Here is a 23,925-nt window from a genome sequence, read left to right as displayed (position 1 = left end):
TCCCTCTATGGGGCGGGGCCAGGCTGGCCGGGGTTATGGGGCGTGGTCTCGAAGGCGCTTGCGCGAAGGCGGTTGGAGGGAGGCCCGATTCCCCTTTGTTCAGATTCGCCATTTTGCGAGGCAGCGGCAGTGGCGGCGGCGGCGGCGGCTGGAGCCTCTGATTGGGTTTCGGGGTCCGGTACTGGAGCCAATCAGCGCGGGCAGCGAACCGGGGGAGCGAGGCACGGTGAGAATGAGGAGCCAATATCCAGCGGCCCAGAGCCGGCCCCAGCGCCCCGATTGGCGGGTCTCGCTGACCACTCAGGAGAGGCCCAGGCGTCCGCCGAGCCCGGGAGTCGAGCCGAGGCTGCCGGAGCTGGGCAGCCGGCAGCCCCGGCTCGGAGCCGTTGGAGGCCCGCAGGGGCGGTCCGGCGTGGGGATGGCACCTTGGAGCCAGGCTCCTCTCCGGGTGCGGGTGGCGGATGCACCGCTGTTCCCCGATCCTCGGGTCCCGGGAGGGCAGGTGGCCGACCGACCCGCCACGGGCCGTGGCAGTTTCCCCGGGTCGTTCCAGCCTTATCCTACGACCCGTCCTTTTGTTCCCACGTTCCGGGCCCCGGTGAGGCCCGCGTCCCCTGAGCCCCGAGGCGGTCGGGACGGCAGGTCTGAAGCGCGGCCAGTCGGGGACGCGCAGCGCGGCCTCCCAGACCCACCCCGGGGCCGTTAGCGCGCCCGCCGCGCCCCTCCTCCCGGCCCGCCACCCCGGGGCTCCGGTCCGCCGCCGTTACCACCCCCTTTCTGCTCGTCATTTCCTCTCCTCCCGCCCCGCTCGGCCGCCCGTGCCGGCACACCTCCGTGCTGGAGCCTGACCAAGCGCTCTTCCTCTTTTCGCTTGGCGCCTTAGTGTTTGGAACCTCGCTCTTGCGAGACTGACAACCTCATGCATTCTTAATGACGGGACCCACGTCCGTGTGTCCTGTGAGCTCTCTCCCTTTGATGCTCTCTGGTTCCGATTTTCTTTGGCCTTTTGTAGCAGTTCGTGTGAGGGTCCACTCAGCTCAGCCCATTTGTGTCTTTTTTCTACCACACTTTCGAATCCCGTGTGAACGTTTTCTCAACAGATGTTTAGAAACTTAAAGGGCGATTATTTTTCCATCGGGCAGCAGTCTTCGGTGTGCTGCCAGCCTGTAGTCTTTGGCGGGCTTCACCCAAGTACTGTAAGGGAGAGGGGGAGAGGTAGGAAGCACGCCTGCTCGGCTGAGATTGGCTGGTGAAAATCAATACTTAGGGGTTAGTGTTCTGTCGGGGTCTAGTGCAATACTGGGAAATGCTGTTTGCACGAAAAAAAAGCTAGCCAGTTTTCATCCGCACGCTTTGGTTGGGCGGTGGAGGGTTGTCCTCCGCGAGGAGAGCGTATGTAGGCAGCAGATAGTGCTATTGGGTGAAGAAAGGGCCAGTAACACTAAGAGTTTAGGCGGGAAAGTCCAGATTGTAAAGCTCTTGCAGATATCACAAAGGAGCCTTTGGAAACACTTCTGACTGGAGCTTAGAAGTGTTGGAGAGGGGCCTTTCTCCCCAACGTTGGAGAGAAAACGTTGCCGACCTAAGGATTTAATCTCATAATTGGGGCTGGGGAGCGGATGGGGAAGAAAAGGAAATTTTTCTCTGGGAGAGGGACGTTGTTCTTACTCAGGCCAAACATCAGTTGTTCTCAGCTTAGGTGGAGCCAGCCTTCTGGGTGTGGCGTCTTAACTGGTGGGTTTGAGTCTTCCTTCTGAAGCCAAACAGCCTGTATTCACTTTCGAGGAAGTTTTTCTTTGTTTAAGTTGTTTCTTCATTTCTTTATGTTCTAGTCGGCTTTTCTATTACTGTGATAAGCACCACACCAAAAGCAGCCTGGGGAGGCTTATTTCATTTCCCAGTCCATGAAGGGAAGTCAAGACTCAAAGTTAGAATCTTGTTTTATTATCTAAGTTCATGGTATATTGTTAGTGGGGAAAAGGAGCATATTTGGAGCCTTCAACGGCCTTCGTCTGGTCTTTGCCTGTGATTGTCAAGTCTCACGGCCTGTGTTGATGTTATGCTTATTGTAGTTGCATTTCTGAAGGTTTCAGCTTTGGAATAACTTTAGATAGATTACCTTTCTAGGTGCTGGCCAACTGCTTCTGGGCCTTCTAAATGGGCAGGGTATATGCTTTGGAAGAATGCTTCAGAGACCAGAATAAATCCATTCTCATCCATATTCATTTATATTATCACTTTCAAAAACACATTCAAAATTTTGTGGAAGAGCTAGACAGACTAAATCCAGCTGGCTCACTTTTGTCATAATCTTGGGCAAAGAAGTGCTTGACGAAGGTAGTGTGTCAGATTGCAGAACAGTTCTGCTGGCTGAAGTGGCAAAAGCAGGTGCCTGAAGCGCCACTGGGGCCAGGAAGCAGACACCATGAGCAGCCTGAATGTCATGCTCCAAGCTCCATTGCTCCCTTATTAATGCAGAATGGCTACTATATTTGGAGCCTCATCTGCTTTTGCCCTTCAAAGTACAGTAGGCTTCAATGGCTTGAGAGGGAAGCATTTGTATCAGCAGGATAAACTAGTGAGGTCTCAATGATATTTGTTAACCATTCTTGCCCATCAAAGCTCCATTTTGCATTTTAATCTGATTAGATGAAGATTTATGGATACTTAGCCAAGAAGAAAGCCTTATGGGAAGGAGACTTAGGGCTAGTGGATGTATTGAAATACAGAGAATGTTAATATCTCTATTTTCCACATCCAAGTGTAAGCACCGTATATTTCTATATTTTTGGTGAGTTTTAAAAGCGCTACACACACAAGTGCATGCACACACATACCAAAAGGGGAAATGTCGCTTTCCCTAGTAGAGCCACTTATTTTGGCTAATTTCCTATTGTGCCTGAGGTTTCTAAAGAAACAACTCATTCAACTGGCTCAGAAAAGCCTGGTGTAAAAATCTGCAAATGTAAACATCTTTTCATCTGATGAGATTAATATCCTGAATATAGAAAGAACTCAGAAATTAAAAACCAAAATAATCTAAGATATAGTTCTTCAAAGATTACAAATGGCCTGTAGATGTATTCATTAATGTATTCATTAAAAAAAAACATACTGAGCTGCCAGGAAAATGCAGATCAAAACTATACTGTAATTTCTTTCACTCTGAGCCGGGCGGTGGTGGCGCACACCTTTAATCCCAGCACTCAGGGAGACAGAGGCAGGTGGTTCTCTGTGAGTTCGAGGCCAACCTGGTCTACAAAAGCTAGTTCCAGGACAGGCTCCAAAGCTACAGAGAAACCCTGTCTCGAGAAAGGAAAAAAAAAAAATGTTTTCACTCCAATCAGAGTAGCTGTCAACGAAAATAGAGGATGCTACCATGCATCTTTAATCCCAGCACTCGGGAGGCAGAGGCCAGAGGCCAGCAGAAGCCAGCCTGGTCTATAGAGTGAGTTCCAGCACAGCCTAGAAACCCTGTCTCCAAAAAAAAAAAAAAGAAAGAAAGAAAAAAGAAAAGAAGAGAATGTTGAGGATGGGAGCAGCTCTTAAATATCATAGATGGCAATATAAACTAATTCAGCCACTGAGAGATGTATCTGTATATGTGAGAGAGCATGTGAGAAGGTGAGCTTACAGGTAGTCCAGCTAGTCCAACAGTGACTGCCTACCAGTGGAGTTATTGAGTCCTCAAAGCTGCATTTCAGATGGCCTTCATATATGCCAGAATCTCCGAGAAGTAGGCTGTAACGCCAGTGAAGGAATGGACTTGCTAGCAAGGCCAAGCAAAGAACAAAGCTTTCTTCTTCCACGTCATTCATATAGGCTGCCACTAGAAGGTGTGGCCCAGATTAAAGGTGGCTCTTCCCACTTCAAATGATTTAATTTAGAAATCTCACAGATGTACCCAGTTGCTTTGATTTTAGTTAATGCCAGATGTAATCAAGTTGACGCCAAGAATAGCTATCACAGTGTGTAAGTTCTCGAAAAACTAAGAATAGAACTACATAATCCTGCTATACCACTCTTGGGGGTACACCTGAAGAAAGCAGAATCGACAGATACTAAAGGCACTGTACTTTATTGCTGTGCCTTCCTTCACAACCACCAAGTTAAGAAATCCGTGTAGGTGCCAATCATTGAGTAATTGGATAAAGAAAAGCGTTTGTATACTCAATAGAATATTTTACATTAAGAACAGAATTATGTTTTAAAGGAAATGACTGGAACTGGAATATCACAGTAAGGGAAAGAAGGCATATTCAGAACCACAAATACCAAATATGTTCTCTCTCGTATGCATACTCTAGATAAAGTCAGATAAAAAGAAGGGGATTATTTGTAAAGAGAAACATGGGGTCAGTGTTTAAAAACCATTGTTTTATACAGTGGACACATGCTAATAAAGTAGGGATTAAATTTAGTTAAGTTGCTATTTATATTCCCATTGTAAGTCCACTGTAACCCACACTAAAGCAGTAAGTGCTCTATTTTGGTTAGTCCTTGGTTTTTTGAGACAGTTTCTCTGTGTAACAGTTCTGGCTGTCCTGGAACTCAGCTCTGTAAACCAGGCTGTCCTCAAACTCAGGAGCTCTGCCTGCTTCAGTCTCTTGAGCACTGGGATTAAAGGTGTATGTCTGATTATATGTTGAGTATTTTCCCCCATATTCTAGTGTTGAAATTTCTAGACAGTAAAGTTGAAAGAGTATTATGATGAATACTCGTGTACCTATTACTTACATTCTATCATTAGCATCTGCCGTATTAAATGCTAAGTCATATTTCCACCTATTTTGTTAGTTTCTTTTTCGAGATAGGGTTTCTCTATAACAGCCTGGAACTCACTATGCAAGCCAGGTTGGCTTTGTACTCACAGAAATCCGCCTGCCTCTGCCTCCCGAGTGCTGGTATTAAAGGCATGTGCCACCAGCCACCCGGCTTATTCTTTTTTGAGTTAAGTTACCACTGGAGGAAAACACTTAGGATATAGACATAGAAAAGAATGGCCTTCCATTACTAAGTACTGGGGACTGATCAGTCCCAACCTTGCTTGCCTTGTGAGATCAGACAAGATCAGGTATGTCCAGGGCTACGGGTATGGATAAGAACATTCTGAATAGGACCCCAGTGGCACTGGAAGAAATCTTAAGAATTGACAGATGGGGTTATGTGAAATTAAGGTTTAGCAAAGTAAATAGCCTGCAGAATGAAAGTTTTAGCATACTACTTCAGATAGGGGGTTAATATCTGCAAAATTATTTGTTTGTCAGAGGCAATTGCTCATCCTTAGGGTTGTTGTCCTCCTTTGAGGCAAGTCTCTTATTGGTATAGGGCTCACCAATTAGGCTGGACTAGAGCCCCAGGGGTTGAGCTGTCCCTGCCTTCCCAGCTCTGGCTTTATAAACTCACCACCACACCCAGAGTTCTGGACATTCTGGGATCAAGCTCAGGTCTCATGCTCATGAGGACAGTACGTTACCAACTGAATCCTCTCCCAGTCCAAGAGCTACAACAATTAAACACCAGAAGAAAAGAACTGCCAGTCAGTAGGTAGTCTCTACAGTTCTCAGAAGTAGTACAGAGGGCCAAGGTTTTTCAACGTGACCAACAGTTTCCTTAGCCACCAGGGTAATGTAAATTAAAACTTACCCCATCCCTCCTTCTCACCTGAGTCAGAATGGCTCACATCCAGAAAATAAAGACCCACAAATGCCCTTGAGGATATAGGGAAGAAGAACCTTATTTATTGACACTGCTGTTTATGGAAATGAGTGTGGAGGTATCTCAGGATTAAAAAGATCTAGCATGTGTCCCAGCTATACCACTTCTAGGCATGGACCAAAGGATTCTATGCTATCTCAGAGATACTTGCACGTTCATATTTACTGCTGTTCTGTGTACAATAACAAGGAAATGAAACCAACCTAGATGGGCCACCAACAGAATGGATAATGAAAATGCCATGCATATGCAGCATAGAATTTTATACAGCCATAAAATAATGAAATCTGCAAGAAAAGCAGATAAATCTGGAAAGTGTTTTGTGATGATATTCTTGTTTATCAACTTGACTGTGTCTAGAATTAACTAAAACCCAAGTAACAGGTGGGTACACCTGTTAGGAATTTTTCTTGCCTGAATCATTTGAAATCCAGATCTTTTGAGGTAGGAAGAGTCAACTTCAATCTAGGCCACCCACACCTTCTGCTGGTGGTAGCCTATATAAAGGACATAGAAGAAGGGAGCTTTTGCCTGTTCTTTGCCTGCTTGCTCCTGCTCCTTCGCTGGCATGGAGTCTTCTACTCCAAAATTCCTAACCTATACTGTAGACCAGCAGAGATGTCCATCCTCATGGACTGAGTAACTACTAGATTCTTGGGCTTCTTGTTGGTAGACAGCCATTGTTGGACTAATGGACCACAACCTATAAGCCACTCTAATAAACCTCCTACCATATATGTATGGATTCATTCCACTCTGTTCTCCAGAGAAACCTGACTAATGCATGTTCATTACACAAGAGAAGTCTAACTCAAGAAAACCCATACGTTCTCCGTCCTAGACAGTAGGCAGTCCTACCTTTGCTTGTGAATATGGATAAGAGAATGTTTGTGTGGGTAGAGATCATATAACTGGGAAGGGCACAAGAGGGGTAGAAGCGGTGCTAAATGTCAGCATTTGGGTACACTGAATATTGTTAGGTACTGTTCCTTTTCTAAGAAACTCCTGAAGTAATGAGCCAGGAAAGGGTCGTTCGGGCTAACCATTTAGGCTATGCTGCAGAATGAGTATACAAAGAATAGTATATATAGGATTTGGTGCTAAAGAAGTTTTAGACACCGGTATAGGCCATGGAACACTCCATGTAGACAGACTCTGCTATACCAAGTTTTAAATGTCACTGCTGTGGTGGGTACCATTTCTTTGTGTTAATTATGGACTACAGCATAACTCTCAAAGCTTTGCTAGAGCTTTCCTACTTAGTGCTACTTGATGGAGTTTGAAACAGGGTCTCACTGTGTATCCTGGCTGGAACTCTGAAAAGAGAACACCTGTCCTTGAACTCAGACCTATCTGCTGGGTTAAAGGCATCGTGGTGCCCAGGAACTTTTGAAATTATGTTTTTAGTAATCATGATTCTGTATATGTTTATGTGTTTGTTTGTAGCCAAAGTCTCACTCTAGCTAGGTTGTCCTGGAATATACTATGTAAGACATCAGTAGTCTTACCTCAGTGGAGATTTTGGTAAGCAAAATATTTGAACTACTTTCTCAGTAAGTAACAAACCTCCAGCTTGAGGTCGTTTGTGGCATATGTAGCTCAGGAGGGTAGCATATTTGGATGCAAGTATATGGTACAAATTCTCTAAGGTTGATCTGCTGCCTTGAGAGCAGGCCTTGCAACAAAAGATGGCTTAACAGTGCTTCTGAGTGTTACTCTGCTGTGGGACAATGGTCTGTGTCCTGTCAATTATATTCTAAATTAATGCTGATTGGCCAGTAGCCAGGCAGGAAGTAGAGGTGGGGTGACCAGACAAGAAGTAGAGGCGGAGCAATGAGAATTCTAGGTAGAGGAAAGTTCTTTCTGCAGTTTCCTTACTCAGCCACAGAAGAAGCAAGATGTGACTGCCTTGCTGAAAAAGGTACTGAGCTACATGGCTAGCATAGACAAGACTGTTGGGCTAATATAAGTTATAAGAGGTAATCAGAAGCCTGAGCTAAAGGGCCAATCAGTCTATAACTAATGTAGACCTCTATGTGATTTCTTTGGGACTTAACGATTGCAGGATCCAGGCGGGACAGAAAACCTCAGACAGTATTACTCTGGTAATATTAAAAGGTGATCACTTTTACTTGCTTAACTGGATTGAGAAACAACAAATTAGTAAGACACACCTGTGTGTGTCTGGGTGTGTTGTTTATAGGGGATTGCATCCTAAGGGCTCTTGGTACATTTATATGATGCCATTATTGGTAGATGGGGCCTAGTTGGAAGAAGTGAGCACTGAGGGGAGTATGTGTTCTTGGGAACTATATCTTACCCTGGCCTTTTAAGAGTATTCATTTCTGTGTCCTGTCCACCATGGTGTGAAATATGCTTCTCAACCTCACACACACCCACAGTGGACTAAAATCCACTAAAACTGGGCCTAAAAAACTAATTTTCGGTCACAGCATCACAGAGATAGCTAATATACAAGGTAAGTTGCCAGGAAAAAAATAAGTAGAAGCATTTTTAAATGTGAAAATACAATACCATGTGTTTTGTTTGTTTGGTTGGTTAATCTTTTTGAGGAAATTTTTTATAGCCCAGGCTAGCTCAAACTCTCAGCCTTCTGCCTCAGCCTCTTCAGTGCTGGGATGGCAGATGTTTACCGCCAGCCTAACTAATGTTTTATGACTGTGCTATATAGTCTCCTTTTTTTTTAATTGAATAAACATCTTTTGTTGACTTTCATATTAATGTGGCATATAGTTAGAAAATAAATTATTGTGTCATAAGAGAGCCTTTACTGATTGACTCATTTAGGTTTTCTCCTTCCCCTTGTAATAGGAGTCCTTACCTGCAGCTGCCTGGAATCTGTAGAGTGAAGCTACAGGACTCTTAACGTGGCCGGGTCATGGAGCAGTATACAACAAACAGCAATAGTTCCACAGAGCAGATCGTGGTGCAGGCTGGCCAGATTCAGCAGCAGGTATGGGAGCGAGTGTGCTTTGACCATTACAGTACTGCGTCTGGTGGTGCAGTGGCGGGTTTTCTCTGGTTACTCTGTGGGCCCTATCAGACCCTGTAAGTCTAGATCTCATGACTTGTGCTGTACTGGGAACCAGTCTGTTGCCCCTTGGCATCTCTTCTTTGTGAAGATCACTTTAAAAATAGATTGGCCCTTTGTAACTTACTGAAGGAAAGTCAGGACACCTCTGCTTTATCCTGGGTTCAGTCTACTGTTCCCCTTGTTTATGCTGACTTGTGGTAAAGCAAAGGTGTGTCACAATAGACACAACAGTAGTCAGGTTTCGGACAGTCTGCTGGCCTGTTCTACCAGAGTTTATTCTGGACAGCTGTAGTTCAATATTAGAATAATATTTGGGGTGATACTCTGGATGAGTACATATTGAAAAGGAGCTCCTGCTGCTGCCTTTTCCCACAGTACAGTCTACCAGATATTTGAATTAGTGCACATAAAGCATTTGCCGTGCTTTTATCTGGGTTTATAATAGCGGACCTTCTCTTTCTCCCCATTCCTGAGCTTTGGGGGAAAAATGATAATGTTTTTATTTGATCACAGGCCAAATACTGTTGTCCTGGGTGTTTTTTCCTCAGAATAGAGGTTCACTAAGACAGAATAGAGGAAGTATTGGTGGTGAGTTCCAACCCACTGGTTGGGGGGGGGCTCCTCCACATTGCGGGGATTAGCTGAGCCTGGTAGCTCCCCAGCCTTGCTAGCCTCTTCCTTGTTCTCAGTCTGCTGAGGCACTGGCAGCTTCCTGCAGCCTCCTTAGGAAATGGGTCTTGGTGAGGTCTTCCTCAGGGGCAGAGTGGTTTTTGGTGGCTTTCTTCCTGGGAGGCATTCCCCAGGATAAGAAGGAAGTTGGGTGGCTTTCTGAAAACATTGCCTGTAAAGTGGTCAGTCAGTTGAGTGGGAATAAGTCTTCGTTTGGGGATGTAGAAGAGTAGCTTACCAAGACTAGAATTTGGATCACCATGACTAGTTTTTCCTTGGTGATGCTTTAATAACTTTAAAAGCACCTGAAATTCTTTGTTGTAGTTTCAAACCTTTAAGACCTGCTGGTTTTGTTCTTGTGACCCTAAGAAAATATAGAAATATTTAACATAAATGTTTAGCAATGTGGTAGAATTCCTGTTTCTGGGAAGACTGCCTTATAAATTTGTATTGTAAGTCACAGAAGTGTGTTGTAAGGCCCACTCTGGGGACAGCTTGAAGAGTCCAGAACTCTGAAAGCTCCTATGTGGGGTGAAGCTTTTCAGAGACACGCCCCTCTCCCTCCTCCCTCAAGTGATCTCAAGTCTTGAGCTGTACGTTCCCATTCTGATGCATTTCAAGCTCTTCCTGTTCCTGTTCTCAGCAGCAGGGTGGTGTCACTGCTGTCCAGTTGCAGACTGAGGCCCAAGTGGCATCCGCCTCAGGCCAGCAAGTCCAGACCCTCCAGGTAGTGGTGCCCTCTCTGATTCTCTGTGAGCACTGCATGAACATCGCCTGTCTGCTGCTGTTTATGTTTGGACCTCAAGTTGAATGGCAAAGTCGCATGCCTTTTGTGCTGCTAACCTGTCTCAGGCCAGCATGCCAGTGTCCCATGCCAAGACATCTGATGACTGCTGTGTCTGTTTTCTGAGAAGTATGTGCTAAGTGTGTTGCTCTAGAAGTACCAGGAAGCAAGCAACAGGAAGACCTCATACAGGTGGCTTTAGAGCTTACTCAGTACTCAGATGCCTATTCAAGTTTCATGAATTGTACTGCACTGGAGAAGTGGGTGCACACATGGACAGACTTGACTGCACTATTATGTTTTGTTTTTGTTAAAAGTGCAGCTTGATTGTTAAATATTCATTGCACTGAGCAAAGTTTTTCTGAGAACTGAATAACCTTTCCTGTATCATTAGGAGCTCTGCAGAGATGATTGCTTATCTTTTTGATGGGCATTTTTAAGTGCTAGCATAGGTCATGGTGGTAATGCCTCCTGTCCCAGTGCTTGGGATATGGAGGCAGAAAGAGTGAGAGTTTGGGACCAGGTTGGGCTCTTTAAAAAAAAAAAAAAAAAAAAGCACAGGTTACATAATAAGCTAAAAAACAAAAACAAACTGGAGTTAACCGATGCTGATGCTGTTCTTCAGCACCATGTATGGTCAATTTAAATAGCCCAAATTCTTTTTTGAGAGTAGCAGCATTGATCGCTTCTGGGTCCATTGAGAGCTAAAGGTTTTGAGAAGTTGGCAAGATTCAGATGCCTGCTCTCCCTGTCTTCCTTCCCAGAATTGGAATGACTTAGTGGGACTTCCAAAGCCAAACTAGCATCTCACTTTATAGCAAGTGCTGCTGAGATCCTTTTGGAGGTGACCGCTCCTTCCTGTAAACCAGTGGTTCTCAACTTCCTGATGCTGAGACCTTTACTATAGCTCCTCAAGCTGTGGTGACCCCAACCATAAAATTATTTTGTTGTTACTTCATAACTGTAACTTTATTACTACTATGAATCATAATGTAAATATCTGTGTCTTCTGATAGTCTTATGTGACCCCTGTGAAAGAGTCATTTGATCCCATGGGGGTTGTGACTCCACAAGTTGAGAACCACTGCTGTAAGGACTTGACCCTTTCAACCCTGCCACTTAGTAGTGTTTGGTGATGTCACGTGGCCAGTTCTACACATAAATTAAGAAGTTGATTTTGTCTGTCTTCCTGAACAGTTGAATCTCAGTGGGTGTAGCAGCTTTCTGTTCCTGCTTGCTTCATCCTTATAATACATGAAACGGTGTCTGGGATTGTCATTAACTACCATAGAATGGGAATGTGACATGCTCTTAACTGTGTGGCTTCTGTCTCATGCATGAGTCCTTGTGATTATCTGTTGTAGACACAGTGAGCTCTTCAGAGTCTCAAATCCTTTATCGCATGCATATATAGCATGTTAGTGGGGAGGGTGATGGATAACCAGAAATTTATTAAGTGTCTTAAATTTATGTCACCTTTGGGGATTGTTGGCTATGCAAGTGTAGAGACATAAGTTTGGATCCATAGAATTCACATAAATATGTGAGTTTGCCCCTGTAACCCCATAACTGGGTGGCAGAAACAGGCAGAACCTGGGGCTAGCTGGCTAAACCAGGGGAGACTGTCTCAAAGCAACAAGGTGACGCGCAGTAAGAGATGATAACCAGTGTCAGCTTGTGGCATCCACTTTCACACAGGGGAACAGCCCACAGTAACAGCACAGCCATGTCGGCTAAAGAAGCTCTAGATTGCATTGCAATGGAAGTGATGGGAATTTTTTTCCTCTATAAGTCTCATCCTTTTAGAAGAATTTTAAATAGTTCTCTCTTACTCCTCTAGTAAGGCTTCTGATACATTTCACAGCACCTGACAGCATTGGTGTAGCAAAGGTTTTAAATGGGGAATTAAGAGAAGAGAATGTGAGCAGATAAGCCATAAAGTCTTTAAAAGTCACCAGTCTCTCAGAGGATAGCCCTGAGGTTGAACTACTCCTGATGGTTCTGATGGAGATTGGTAGTGGGAGAGCCTAACCATTTTATCTAGGGCAGATTAATCAACTGCACAGTTCACTGATACTGTTGGAATGGACTGCTACTGGAACTAAAAACGAGTATTTTAGTCTGTTGGGTTACAATAGTTCCTTCAAGCAAAGACAGTCTGCAGTAAGAGTTTTTGAGTTTGTCCTGTTATTCATCCCCACTTCCAAAGCAACTTCTGTCTGGACCGTTCTCTCTGAGTTTTCACATTGGGGTTCAAGAGGTGACAGCACGTGCAGTGACTTCTTTCTGTTGAAGCAGAAGACTTGAAGAGTGGAAATCATTACACACCATAGCTATCTGATTTCAGTCTCTCATTGCTTCTGACAATTAAAATAAATATGCAGATATTTAAGATGCAGAATGCAGAACTCTACTATGATGATCACAGACTGACTGGAACCTGTTTCTGGAGAGTCTTGCTTGGCTTGATTTTGACGCAGAGTCTTAGCAGGCTTACCTAGAGCTTACTGTGCAGCCCATGTGTGCAAACCCACAGTTCTGGCTCAGCTTCCTGAGTGCTGGAATTACTAGCCTGCCCAGTCCATGAGTCTTTCTTTAGTAGTAGACTCCTTAAGTAGCAGCCATTCTTGGGCTCCTTGGAATCAAGTGAAGGTGAGTGTTCAGGTTTCCCTTTTGCGTGAGGCCCAGGAGGAACCTTCAAGTGAGCTTTCAGAACTCTTCCTATTCAGTCTCTAGAGGCTGTACTTTGATTCACTTCTCAGTTCTTACCTTCATTACCTCTCTCATTGCTGCTTTCCCAGCCTTTACCAGAAACCGTTCCTGGGTATCCATTTGAGAAAGCAAACTAGTCTTGGTTTTAAATTCAGCCTGGTTTTGGTGATTAATACCTGATTTATTGAGATTTTCCAGACTCTAGATAGGTTCCATTAAATATCCAACTTGGCACTTAATCAGAAAATCAGGTATCTGCAGAGATACAGTGATTAAGAGCGCGTACTGCTACTGCAGAGGGTCTGAAGTTAGTTCTAGCACCCACGTGGCAGCTCTTAATCACCTGGAACTCCAGCCCCGGGGATCTCACATCCCATCCTCTGCAGCATATGCATATAATCTATACTCACACTCACATTCAAACAGACATGGGGGGGGGCTGGGCGAGGTGGGGTAAAAAGGCTGACTTTCAGGACCAGGCTTAATCTCTGTACTTGGGAGTCAGAGGCAGGAGGATCTGAGTTCAAGGCCAGCTAGCACTACATAGAAAGACCCTGCCTTGGGAGGGAAAAAAAGGACTGACTTTCTTAAGTCTGTCTTGCCAAACAGGACAGTTCCAGTGACAGTGATTGTCTTGGTAAAGCCAATTGTGTCTTGCACTGTTTCATTGTTGGTGTTTTATTCCATTCTAGGTTCAGGGGCAGCCATTAATGGTACAAGTCAGTGGAGGCCAGCTAATTACATCAACTGGCCAACCCATCATGGTCCAGGCTGTGCCAGGTGGACAAGGCCAAACTATCATGCAGGTACCTGTGTCTGGAACACAAGGTTTACAACAGGTGAGGGTCTTTTTAAAGTACTTAGACTGTACATCAGTGAAGTCTGGTATGACAATGGGCGGTGTATGTATCTGTATGTGTACAGGTTTACATTACGAATGGGGGCCAGGGGTCAGTGTCACATGTCTTCACATTAGTTTAGCCAGCTTCCAACATTTTTAACTGAGTTTTGTAGTATTTGAGAATCCTTAAGAAAACTTGGGCAGTATATAGCCTAATAGAAGATCCAAGAATGTCTCTAAGACGGGGGCCGTGTTCCCTTCTTCCCTTCTACCAGCAGTTAATCACCTGGAGAGTTGCGGAAACTTGAGGCTGTAGGCATGTCCTTTACAGACTCAGTGGGTAGAAACTGAAACCCAGCTAGCTGAAAGTAACTTCCCAGCTGCTAGATCTGTGAAGCAAAGCTCAAGAGGGCCAAGGAACAGTGACAGAATGGTGACAAAGCTGGTGGGAAGGGAGATGAGGATCTGCAGGTGGGCCAGGGTGATAACTTGGTTTAAGTATCTGGGCACCCTGGCTTTTGGGTTGGGGGTATTCTTGAGTATAAAGAACTTGAAATTTTGAGTTGTAGGGCATTCCTAAATGCTTTCTCATTGAATCTTTAGAGGTTTTGTATCCAGTAGTCAAGGAAAATAGGATTCTGTACATTGAGCAAACTGTTAAGGCTTTTCCCCTTTTTGTCAGTTTACAAGATTTCAAAGAAAAACTTTTAAAACTTGTCAAGTTTCTGATAATACTCTTGGTAAGTGACTATAGCAGTTAAGAAGGGGAACTAGGTTCAGGTACCACATATGATCTTGTGCTTCCCATATTTGCTCTGTGAGGTCTGGCACTCCAAAACCTGTAAGCAAAGAAAGCGGGAAGAGGTAGATGAACATTAATGGCAGTGCTAAGTGACGGTGAGGGGTTTGGAACTGAATAGGAATATAATATGTCACATCACCTTATCTATCTACTGCCGTGTAACACATTGATTAAAGAAGAAACATTTTGTCACCTTTCTTCTGGCTCACAGTTTAAGGGTACCAGTCCATAGTGGGGAAGACATGGCAGCAGGAGCACAAAATGCCTTCCGTTGCATCTGCAGTCAGGAGGCAGAGAAATGGATGCTGTTGGTCAGCTGACTTTCTCCTGTTTTCACTCAGTTCAGGACCCCAACTCAAGGAATGCCACTTGCAGTTAGGATAGGTTTTCCCACCTCAGTTAATCTAATCTAGAAATCCCTTAAGCGGCATGCGTAGTGCTTGTTTCCATAGTGATTCTTTATCCAATCAAATTAATGATTGTACATTTCAGTTTCTGTGGATCAAGAATCTTGACATCCTATCTCTGTCTCTCTTAAGAACCTGATCAAAGTGTTGACAACTTGACTGCCATTAGCTTAACACTGAAAGAATATATTTTTGAAAGTTCTTTTATTCATTTGTAGAGCACTGAAGTATTTTTAAGCAAATGTACTTTAAAAAAAATAACCATGCCAACATTTCTTTTTTTAATGAATACCAATTCTGTAATTATTGATATCCCAAACAATATTCAGTATTATTTGATGATCAAAAAAATAGAAATAAACTTTTCAATAATTGATAGTTGATATTAGAACAAGACTCCTGTCCTTCAAAGTATTTATTACTCTGTTGTAATTTTGGGAGAGAGGGTCTCGTGTAGCCCAAACACTAGCCTCAAACTTACTGTGATCCTGAGGCTGGCCTTGTATTCCTGATCATTTCACCTCTGCCTCCCAAGTTGTAGAATTACAGGCGTGTGCCTCCGCATACTTCCTGGTCTCTACAGGAATTTAGTCAACTAGTTTGCAGAAACCTAACGTGTGAGTCTGGACAGATGGCCCAGCAGTAATGAATACTAGGTGTTCTTCCAGAGGACTCAGATTTGATTTCTAGTACCCACATAGTGGCTCATAACTATCTGTAATTTCATTTCCAGAGTATCTGACTCCCTCTTCTGGCCTCAGTGGCACTAGGCATGTACATGGTGACTATATGCATGCAGACCAAATATCCATATACATAAAATAAAAATAAAAAAAAAAGCAAAAATAAGGAACCAAAGGAGTCATGTTGATGCCAGTCTTTTTGTGTATTGTATTCCACAGATACAGTTGGTCCCTCCTGGTCAGATCCAGATCCAGGGTGGGCAGGCTGTGCAGGTACAAGGACAGCAGGGTCAGACCCAACAGATCATCATTCAGCAGCCACAGACTGCAGTCACTGCGGGCCAGACTCAGGTGAGTTGATCAGTAAGCTACCTAGTTCACAAGAACTAGTATCAGGACAGGCTTCAAAGTCACAGAGAAACCCTGTCTTGAAAAAAATACATGAATGCAGAAGAAAGCTATCAAAAACATGCTTGGGTTCTCTTGAGTCTTTGGCATCTGTTGAGTATATCATTGTTTTCTACAGACACAGCAGCAAATTGCTGTTCAGGGACAGCAAGTGGCCCAGACTGCTGAAGGGCAGACTATTGTCTACCAGCCAGTTAATGCTGATGGCACAATTCTCCAGCAAGGTAAGCTGCCGTTATTGCCCTGGAACTTTGCGGGGCATTCATTTGAGCCTTAGAGACCTGTGAGTGCTTCAGAGTTGTTGTGAAGTCCACACCACATTTAAACAGCAGGGTTCCCACCAGACCTCTGGTGATTGTCAGTTCTTGTCACCATATATGACAAACCCATTGCTGCTTATAGATCAGCACTCCTACAGTTTAGTTCTAGGCCTCTAATCTGATCATATAGTTGTTTAAGAGGACCTCTCCCCTAGTGAAGGCGATGTAAACACAGAAGTGTGCCCTAGGAAGAGATGCATACACATAAGAAGTCTAGACTTGGCTTGGGCAGAGACTTGCTCACAGTAGACTGCAATACTTTAAGTCCAGAGAACTCATCTCAGTCAGATTCCACAATGGTTTGGTTGAGACCAAGACTTTGCAGTGTACTAGATGCAGAGGGTGCACTAGCTGTGTGTTATTCATATAGGAGGGAGCCAGGCTGGACTGAACCCTGGCGAGGCCTCTTCCTGTGTGGAAGAGCATAGAAAAGCAGCAGTGGCAGCTGTGTTAGTAGTGGAAATGGTGCTGCAGTAGAGGGGCCTCCACATCTTCGTGCCTTTTTGATACCCTTGTACAGTATGGGGGGTTGAAGTATAATTTATATAGAACTGGGTCCTAGGCCATTAACAGAGACTTCCAAAAATGAACTCACACAGACCACATTAGCAAAATGGAGTAAAGGGGTAGGAGAGGCTGTTTGTTTTCTCCCTGGTGTGTGTTAGTGCATTTTTCCAGGAGAGTATACGAGAGCCAGGTGGAAGGGACTAACTGTCTTCCCTTCTTTCTGTTCCCGTGTGCCTGTTTTTTTTTTTTGTTTTGTTTTGTTTGGTTTGGTTTGGTTTTGTTTTTTGTTTTGTTTTGTTTTCTTAAAGTTACAGTCCCTGTTTCAGGCATGATCACCATCCCAGCAGCCAGTTTGGCAGGAGCACAGATTGTTCAGACAGGAGCCAATACCAACACAACCAGCAGTGGACAAGGGACTGTCACTGTGACACTGCCAGTGGCGGGCAATGTGGTCAACTCAGGAGGAATGGTCATGGTAAGGAAAGTGGTTCCCCATTTCTGTTCTCTGACACTGAAACTTTCCATAGGTTCTGTCTCTGAATTGTAAGTTGTTGTTTCTTGTGAAGTTGCTTATGGTTTTAACTTCTTGTAGTTGAACTCTGTCCTTCAGGCACTAACAGTGGGGCTCACTCACAAGATGTATAATTCATTCTAATACCTACCAGTGTCTCAGGTTGTTCTAGACACTGGAGATAGAGCAGAAGATAGGTATAAATGTGCAATTTTATTTAGAATTTTTATGCTACTAATAAGGTCCGGTCTCTTGTTCATACAGATGGTGCCAGGAGCAGGCTCTGTGCCTGCTATCCAAAGAATCCCTTTACCTGGAGCAGAGATGCTGGAGGAAGAACCCCTGTATGTGAATGCCAAACAGTATCACCGCATCCTTAAGAGGAGACAAGCACGGGCTAAGCTAGAGGCAGAAGGGAAAATTCCAAAGGAAAGAAGGGTGTGTATGTCATGGGAAGTGCCAGGCTGGCAGAAAACAGCACAATTGTTCTGCCTGTAACATTGCCTAGAATATGGTGTGTTTCCCTGTCCCTTCCAAACAACAGAATGCAGACAGATTTTCTGAGAACAGTGACACACAGTGGCTATAAGCAAGGGGCTTTCCCCCTTTCTCCTGAAAAGCAATCTAGAGGTAACTTGAGGAGTTTGTCTTATCTACAGCTGCAGTGCTCGTGTGGGTGTAGTCTGTAATGGCTGTTAAGGCAAAGGGTATAGGAAAGGGACCTTCTCTTTATAAAGGAACCCATCTGTCACATTAGCCAGCATCTGATAGCCCAGTCTAACATACCTACAGATAGCACAGAAATGGTGTCTCCTCCTGACCTGCCATTTACTCGAGCAAACCTCGGTCTGTTGCTGAAGCAGAGGAAGGGTCAATGGTAGGAGGACGATAGCAATCATTTCCCTCCAGTTCTTTTAACATTTATGTTCTTACGGAGGTTCTATGGCCAGCAGCTACCATACTGTTCTCCAGAGCTTTCTCCATTGTTCAGCCTTCATTGTTCCTTTGACTTTGCCTCTGTCTGAAACTTTTAACAATTGATCCATGCACTTGGTAACTGCTAGCTCTCACTGTTAACAATCTTATTTTCTTTCTTCAGAAATACCTCCATGAGTCTCGGCATCGACATGCCATGGCACGGAAGCGTGGTGAAGGGGGACGGTTCTTCTCTCCGAAAGAAAAGGACAGTCCTCATATGCAGGTAAGGAGAACCTTTCTTTCTCTGCTGCCTGCCTTCTTTTTAGCAGCGATAAACTCCTACATAAGGAAACTCACACACACACACACCCTGCCCCACAGTGTACGGTGTTGTTGCTTAGTTTCCTCCTTTTTAAAAGCCCTGAAAGTTTTGACCCCATGGCCTTTTCCTTATTTTTCTAAATTTTTACTATCAACTTCTCCATTCTTTCTATTTCAAGGAAACGTTTTACTTTCGTTTAGCATGCTATATTTTCAGTAGGTGAGTATTGGGTAGAGTGCCAAGCACTCTGGTAAACTTGGTGGTGGTGTTCTAACTGTGGCAACCTCAGGACCGTGGGATAGGAATGACATTTTGTCACCATTTTATACAGTTGAATATGGGTTTTGGAGAAATACATAACTTGTATGAGGTCAGTGCTTAGATGGCTGAGCCTGCCCTGGTGGTGCAGGCCTGTCAGCCCAGTTACTCTGTAAGCTGCAGCAGGTGGATAACCAGTAGAGGCCTGCCTGGGCTCTACAGGGAGCTTGAGACCAGCTAATTTAGTGAGACTTCGTCTCATACTAAGGGTGTAGCTAGCTCAGGAATGGAGAGAATTTGTCTGGCATGCATAAGGCGTGGGGTTCAACACTATTTCTTCCACAAAAAAAACAATCAACTGAATTAAAACCTAGGGGATAAAATTCCACTAATTACCTCTTAGGTGTTTCTGAGTCCATATGTTCAAAATGGAGTGCTTGGTTCATTAATCTATTACCCAAACCAGTGGCTCGTCTCAACAAGTGGCTTGTCACCACCCAGTTATTAAAGTTTGGATGGTTCAGATTTTGAAGTTCTTTTGGTTTTATTTCTGAAACATAATTTGAATCTTTTTGCTTGGCCCCAGCTAACTGGTGTCAGCCTGGCCTAGTCCTCTTTCTTTGATTTGGATTAATGTATCCACTGTCTTCCACTCTTGTCCTCCCTCTTCACATTTACTGCCTCCTAATGTGATCTTTGTAAGATTAGCACATCTTTATCCTCTCTTTTTTTTCAGCCATCTTCTATTGTATTTCTGCTGAAATACCCCAAGTCCTGGCTGTGGCGTGTAAACTTGTCTGTCTGCTTCTAGCTTCGTTTGCTCTTTTTTGCTTGATGTTTACCCATTTATCTGTTCTCTTACCTGGTCCCTTGTCTTCACAGTCTCCGGTCTGTAATACTCTTTTCTCTATCTTTTCTCATGGGCATCTCTTCTCGTTGCATAGCCTAGGCTAGCCTCAAATTTGCAATTTCCTGCCCTGTTTCCCAAATATTGGTGTTATAGACATGTGCACCAAGGACAGTTTTTGTCTCCCTCTTTTTAAGCCCGGCCTAGATCTAAAAGGCTTTTAGCCTGCCCTCATCTCTAGATGGAGCTCCTTTTCCCTTGTATTTTCCTATAATTTCCTACTATCCTTTAATGTATAAAAATCAAGAGATTTTTCTATACGACCCACACTGCTTTCTAATTTACACATCAAAGTAGAGATTTTGTTCTCTTGTGTGTGTTGGGCGTAGCTTAAGATCCAGATCTGAACAAATGCTCAGTAAATACTGGTTGAGTTAATGGATTTCTTTTTTTGGCTCGATTCACTGTCATCAGCATGGATTTTCCATGTTCTTACTGTCTCTTCAGTTGTTCTCTATCAGATAGTGAGGCTTTTGTAGTCTACTCACGGCAGCCTGGATTGCCTGGCTGTCCACAGGTGACACTGCCAGTATTCCCCTACAGCATGACAGCTGCTCTGTTCTTGTTGCTGTCTGTGCCTGGCTGATTAGGAACTGCCAGTTGTAGGCCATTGTGTTAAAGGCTCTCATTCCCCATGCTGACTGGAGGATCTTGGTAAGTTCCTCAGTCTTTTAGTCCATCTCTTCACCTGTGGAGTAGAATACTATTAGGATTCCATTATTTTGAGATCATCATATATAAAATAATGACCCAAAAATACATCATATCATGGTGTTTGATCTGGGTGTGCCTTAAGGGTAGCACAGGTCAGGATGCTTATGAAAGCACTCTATTAACCATGCAGTGCTTGGTGGGGAGCCAGACCAGGCCTTAGTGCTTTTAGGGAACGGGTCTGCTGGCCTCTTCTAGGCTGAGAGAGTTGTATTTAAACCCTGTGTGCAGAAATAGAGATCACTTTGGAGTTTTTGTTTACTCGAAAGTTGTATGGCTTTCCTGGGGGTTAAGTTGTGAGTCAGGAACTCCTGTTACCAGTGTAAAGGATTGTTGTGCTGTCTTTGTAGGATCCAAACCAAGCTGATGAAGAAGCCATGACACAGATCATCCGAGTTTCCTAACCACAGGAGGGTGATAGAGCTGATCAGTCACGTTCCTCTCCACTCTTTCCACTGCTCCTGGGAATGGACCGATTCAAATGGGACACTGATGATTGCTCTCTGCCCTTTCTCAGGACAGAAACTGCTTAGCTCAGTATTACAGCTGCAGTGATGGCTGATGAACTGAAGTTGCAAGCCTTTGTCTCACCCTTTCATTCAGGACCTGTTTCAGACTGTTGGTGACACTGATCTTTTGTGAATTTGGAGGATACAAGGAGGTATTTACCAGCCAAGCGATACGTACACAAGCACTTGAGTGGTATAAGGCCAGCCAGTCAGCCATTGCAGTAGGGGAGAGCAGCCTGGTCTGTGGTCAAAACAGCCATAGCCCATGCCTTTCTGTGGAGTCTACCAGCATCCATCCCCTGGTGGGATGTCGGGTTGGCTGATGCATGGGCACTTTGCACTCGGGTGGCTCCCAAACAGAGAAGTTTCCTTCATGTTACGACATGGAGCAACAGACTGAGCTGCCGTCTTCTGTTCGTGTGATGCGAGCCTGTCTGCCCACATGCCAGGTTAGTGTTTTTCACTTTGGCAAGAAAGTCCAAAGAGGATAATATGGACTCAGGATAAAAGGATAGAAGACCTTGAGGATCTAAAAGGTACATCGCTGAATCTTTCTAGCTCTGACAGTGGTCTGTTCATCCCTGTTATCAGGCCATCTGGGCTATTGTTTGTCCTGGGGCCACTTTAAAGACAGTTTAGAGAGTAAGTGGACCTTGCAGCAGATTTTCCAGGTAGAGAACTTTGCAACATCTGTGCTGAAGTATCGACATTTACTTCAACGCTATCAACAGAGGCAAACGTAGGATTTTTAATCATGGGCTTTATGACAGTAAGCAGGGCATGGAAGGATCTGTGCATTTCAGTGTAGAGAACAAGTGTCCTGCCTGCCCGAGTGCTGTCACAGAGCATGATTGTCCAGTGGCTGGACACCAGGCATGGCTCTTAAGCTGAAGAAACCACATTCACACTGACAGCCTTCTGGCGTGCATAAGAGGGAAGTTGGAGGTGTGCTCCTTATATTGTCTGAAAAGCACTGTTTAGGCAGCTGTCCTGAACACAGACTGGACACTGCTGGAGCTCAGAGTGAAGGAGACTGGGCTCCACCCTTCCTCTGTGTGCTGGCCCTGAGGCTCTTCCCATGGCAGCTGATTTTCTTGGTGCCAGTTTCCACTGTTTTCTCCTTTCCCTGAGGCCTTGCAACAAGATTGCACACACATCTGTGCTGTAGGGTTCAGCTACAGATCTGAAAGAAGATTCCTGCAGGGTCAGGAATTCACAGTCCCTGGGGTGAGTTGGGCCTCAGTAATCTTTTCTGGACAAGCACTCTACCACTGAGCCACACAAACCCAGCCCGGAATCTGCTGTGCATGCTGAGGCCTGGAGGAGAAAGCCATGGTTGACATTTCAGAAGAGTTAGCTGTATGCTCTGCAATCAAAGTCAAACAGTCATTCCAAAGACTTTGGGGGTTGGCTAAAATACCAGTCAAGTCTAAAGACTGGCTCTTTGACTTTGTTCTTTGTTAAAAATGGGAAAGATTTTAACCTTATAAAGGAACATCACAGGGAGACCAGTTTAATCTGCACAGGGAGAAGCAGGAAGTAAGCCATCGTTCCCTTCTCCCAGGTATCTTGCCATTTCTCCTGGCTTCCAGATGTAAGAGGGGACTAATCCTTTTTTAGTAAATTCACTAAAAACTTCTGGCTCTTGACATGAGCTATTGGCTATTCCATGAGGGATTTCTGCCTTTGTGGCAGTAAGGATTCTAAAGGAAGGAAGGGTTCAGGGATTCCTCAGACCTAATGTCTAGTGTTTAAGCCAGCACTTGTAGAATGCTATTTATTTGTGTCTGTAAGTTTGTACATAATCTTAACCTCATATTGTTGCTGAGTTTCATTTTGAGGAAGGCAAATTTGAGTTTTATTTCCTTTGAAATAGATGCTTGGGTTTCATGTTGTCACTGCATTGCAGTTAGCCCATGACCCTTTCATTGTGGTTATTCTAGCACAACGTAATAACCCATGGGGGGACTCATTTTTATGGATTTTTGTTTGTTTAATTTAGTTCTTTTTACTTGTTGGAATTGTAGTGATGGCTTGGCTTCAAAGACACAGAGTGAGTCGGGGAGTGGGCTGCTGGTCTCTGCATCTCTGTACTTCCTGAGTGCTTCTGTTGCAGAATAACTACGTGTATATATTTTAATTGCACTGGTAATGGGACACACCAGTGTCTAGACACTGCACCAGTAGCCTTTCCTGGCTACAGGGTGCCTGATAATAATGTCTTGATTTTCCTTTGGGACTCAACTATGTAGGTCTCCCCACCAGTAAGGGGAATACAGATGATCATCGATGTCATTGCAACTGTTTTTTTAATAAATTTTATAAAAATACTAAAAAGTGGTTTGACTTTATTTTGTTTGGCTTTTGGGGGGAGGGGTTGTTGCTTTGGTTTGGTTTTTATTGTGTTGGTGGAGGTGCTTTTTGGTTTTACTTTCTGATATCTGAACTGGCTTTGTAGCCCAGGCTGGCCTCCAACTCAAGATCTTCCTGCCTTGCCAGGTGTGCACCCCCACTCCCAGCGTGGATGACATCTGAGGAACCTGCAGAACCTGTGCCTGCAAACACATTCATGGTGAAGTTGTGTCTTTAGACAGAAAGATACCAGGTGCCAGGCCTCTCTGCTTTGTGGTCTCCTAATTTCCCCCTGAAGTGGACTTCAAAATAAGTAATCATCTGAGTAGAAACAGCTTCTTTGACCAGAAGAACTCCAGTGTCTCCGCCAAGGTCGTTCAGCAAGTTATAAATGTTGCTCCAGAGGACCAGTTTCTCCTGGGTGTACTCCCTTCTTAGGAAATGATTGTTTACATTTCAGGAACCAGCATGATGCTGTGTTCCTTCAGTGTGGCTTCTAGAAAGCCCATGAGGGTTGGATTGGGTCTGGGA

General features: G+C 44.4%; 1 protein-coding gene across 8 annotated transcripts; it reads left to right on the top strand.

Moving 5' to 3' along the window:
- Positions 1–58: 58 nt before the first annotated feature.
- Positions 59–23,373, top strand: Nfya (nuclear transcription factor Y subunit alpha). 8 transcript variants are annotated; one of them, XM_050132520.1, is made up of 10 exons: positions 59–226; positions 8,551–8,692; positions 10,089–10,169; positions 13,631–13,777; positions 15,891–16,022; positions 16,198–16,303; positions 17,215–17,381; positions 17,682–17,855; positions 18,517–18,618; positions 20,884–23,373. In XM_050132520.1, the coding sequence occupies exons 2-10, from the start codon at positions 8,618–8,620 to the stop codon at positions 20,935–20,937; spliced, it is 1,038 nt and encodes a 345-aa protein (XP_049988477.1). In that variant the 5' UTR covers positions 59–226; positions 8,551–8,617; the 3' UTR covers positions 20,938–23,373. The 8 variants fall into 8 exon arrangements, with proteins under 8 accessions (XP_049988477.1, XP_049988475.1, XP_049988476.1 ...); XM_050132518.1 differs by having other exon boundaries at positions 10,089–10,172; XM_050132519.1 differs by having other exon boundaries at positions 10,086–10,169.
- Positions 23,374–23,925: the final 552 nt, after the last annotated feature.

Source organism: Alexandromys fortis, unplaced genomic scaffold (assembly GCF_014885135.2).
Source record: "Alexandromys fortis isolate MF-2015 unplaced genomic scaffold, M_Fortis_MF-2015_v1.1 scaffold_395, whole genome shotgun sequence".
Lineage (NCBI taxonomy): Eukaryota > Metazoa > Chordata > Mammalia > Rodentia > Cricetidae > Alexandromys > Alexandromys fortis.
Note: the sequence above shows the minus strand (reverse complement) of the source record. Positions and strands in the feature narration are given on the sequence as shown.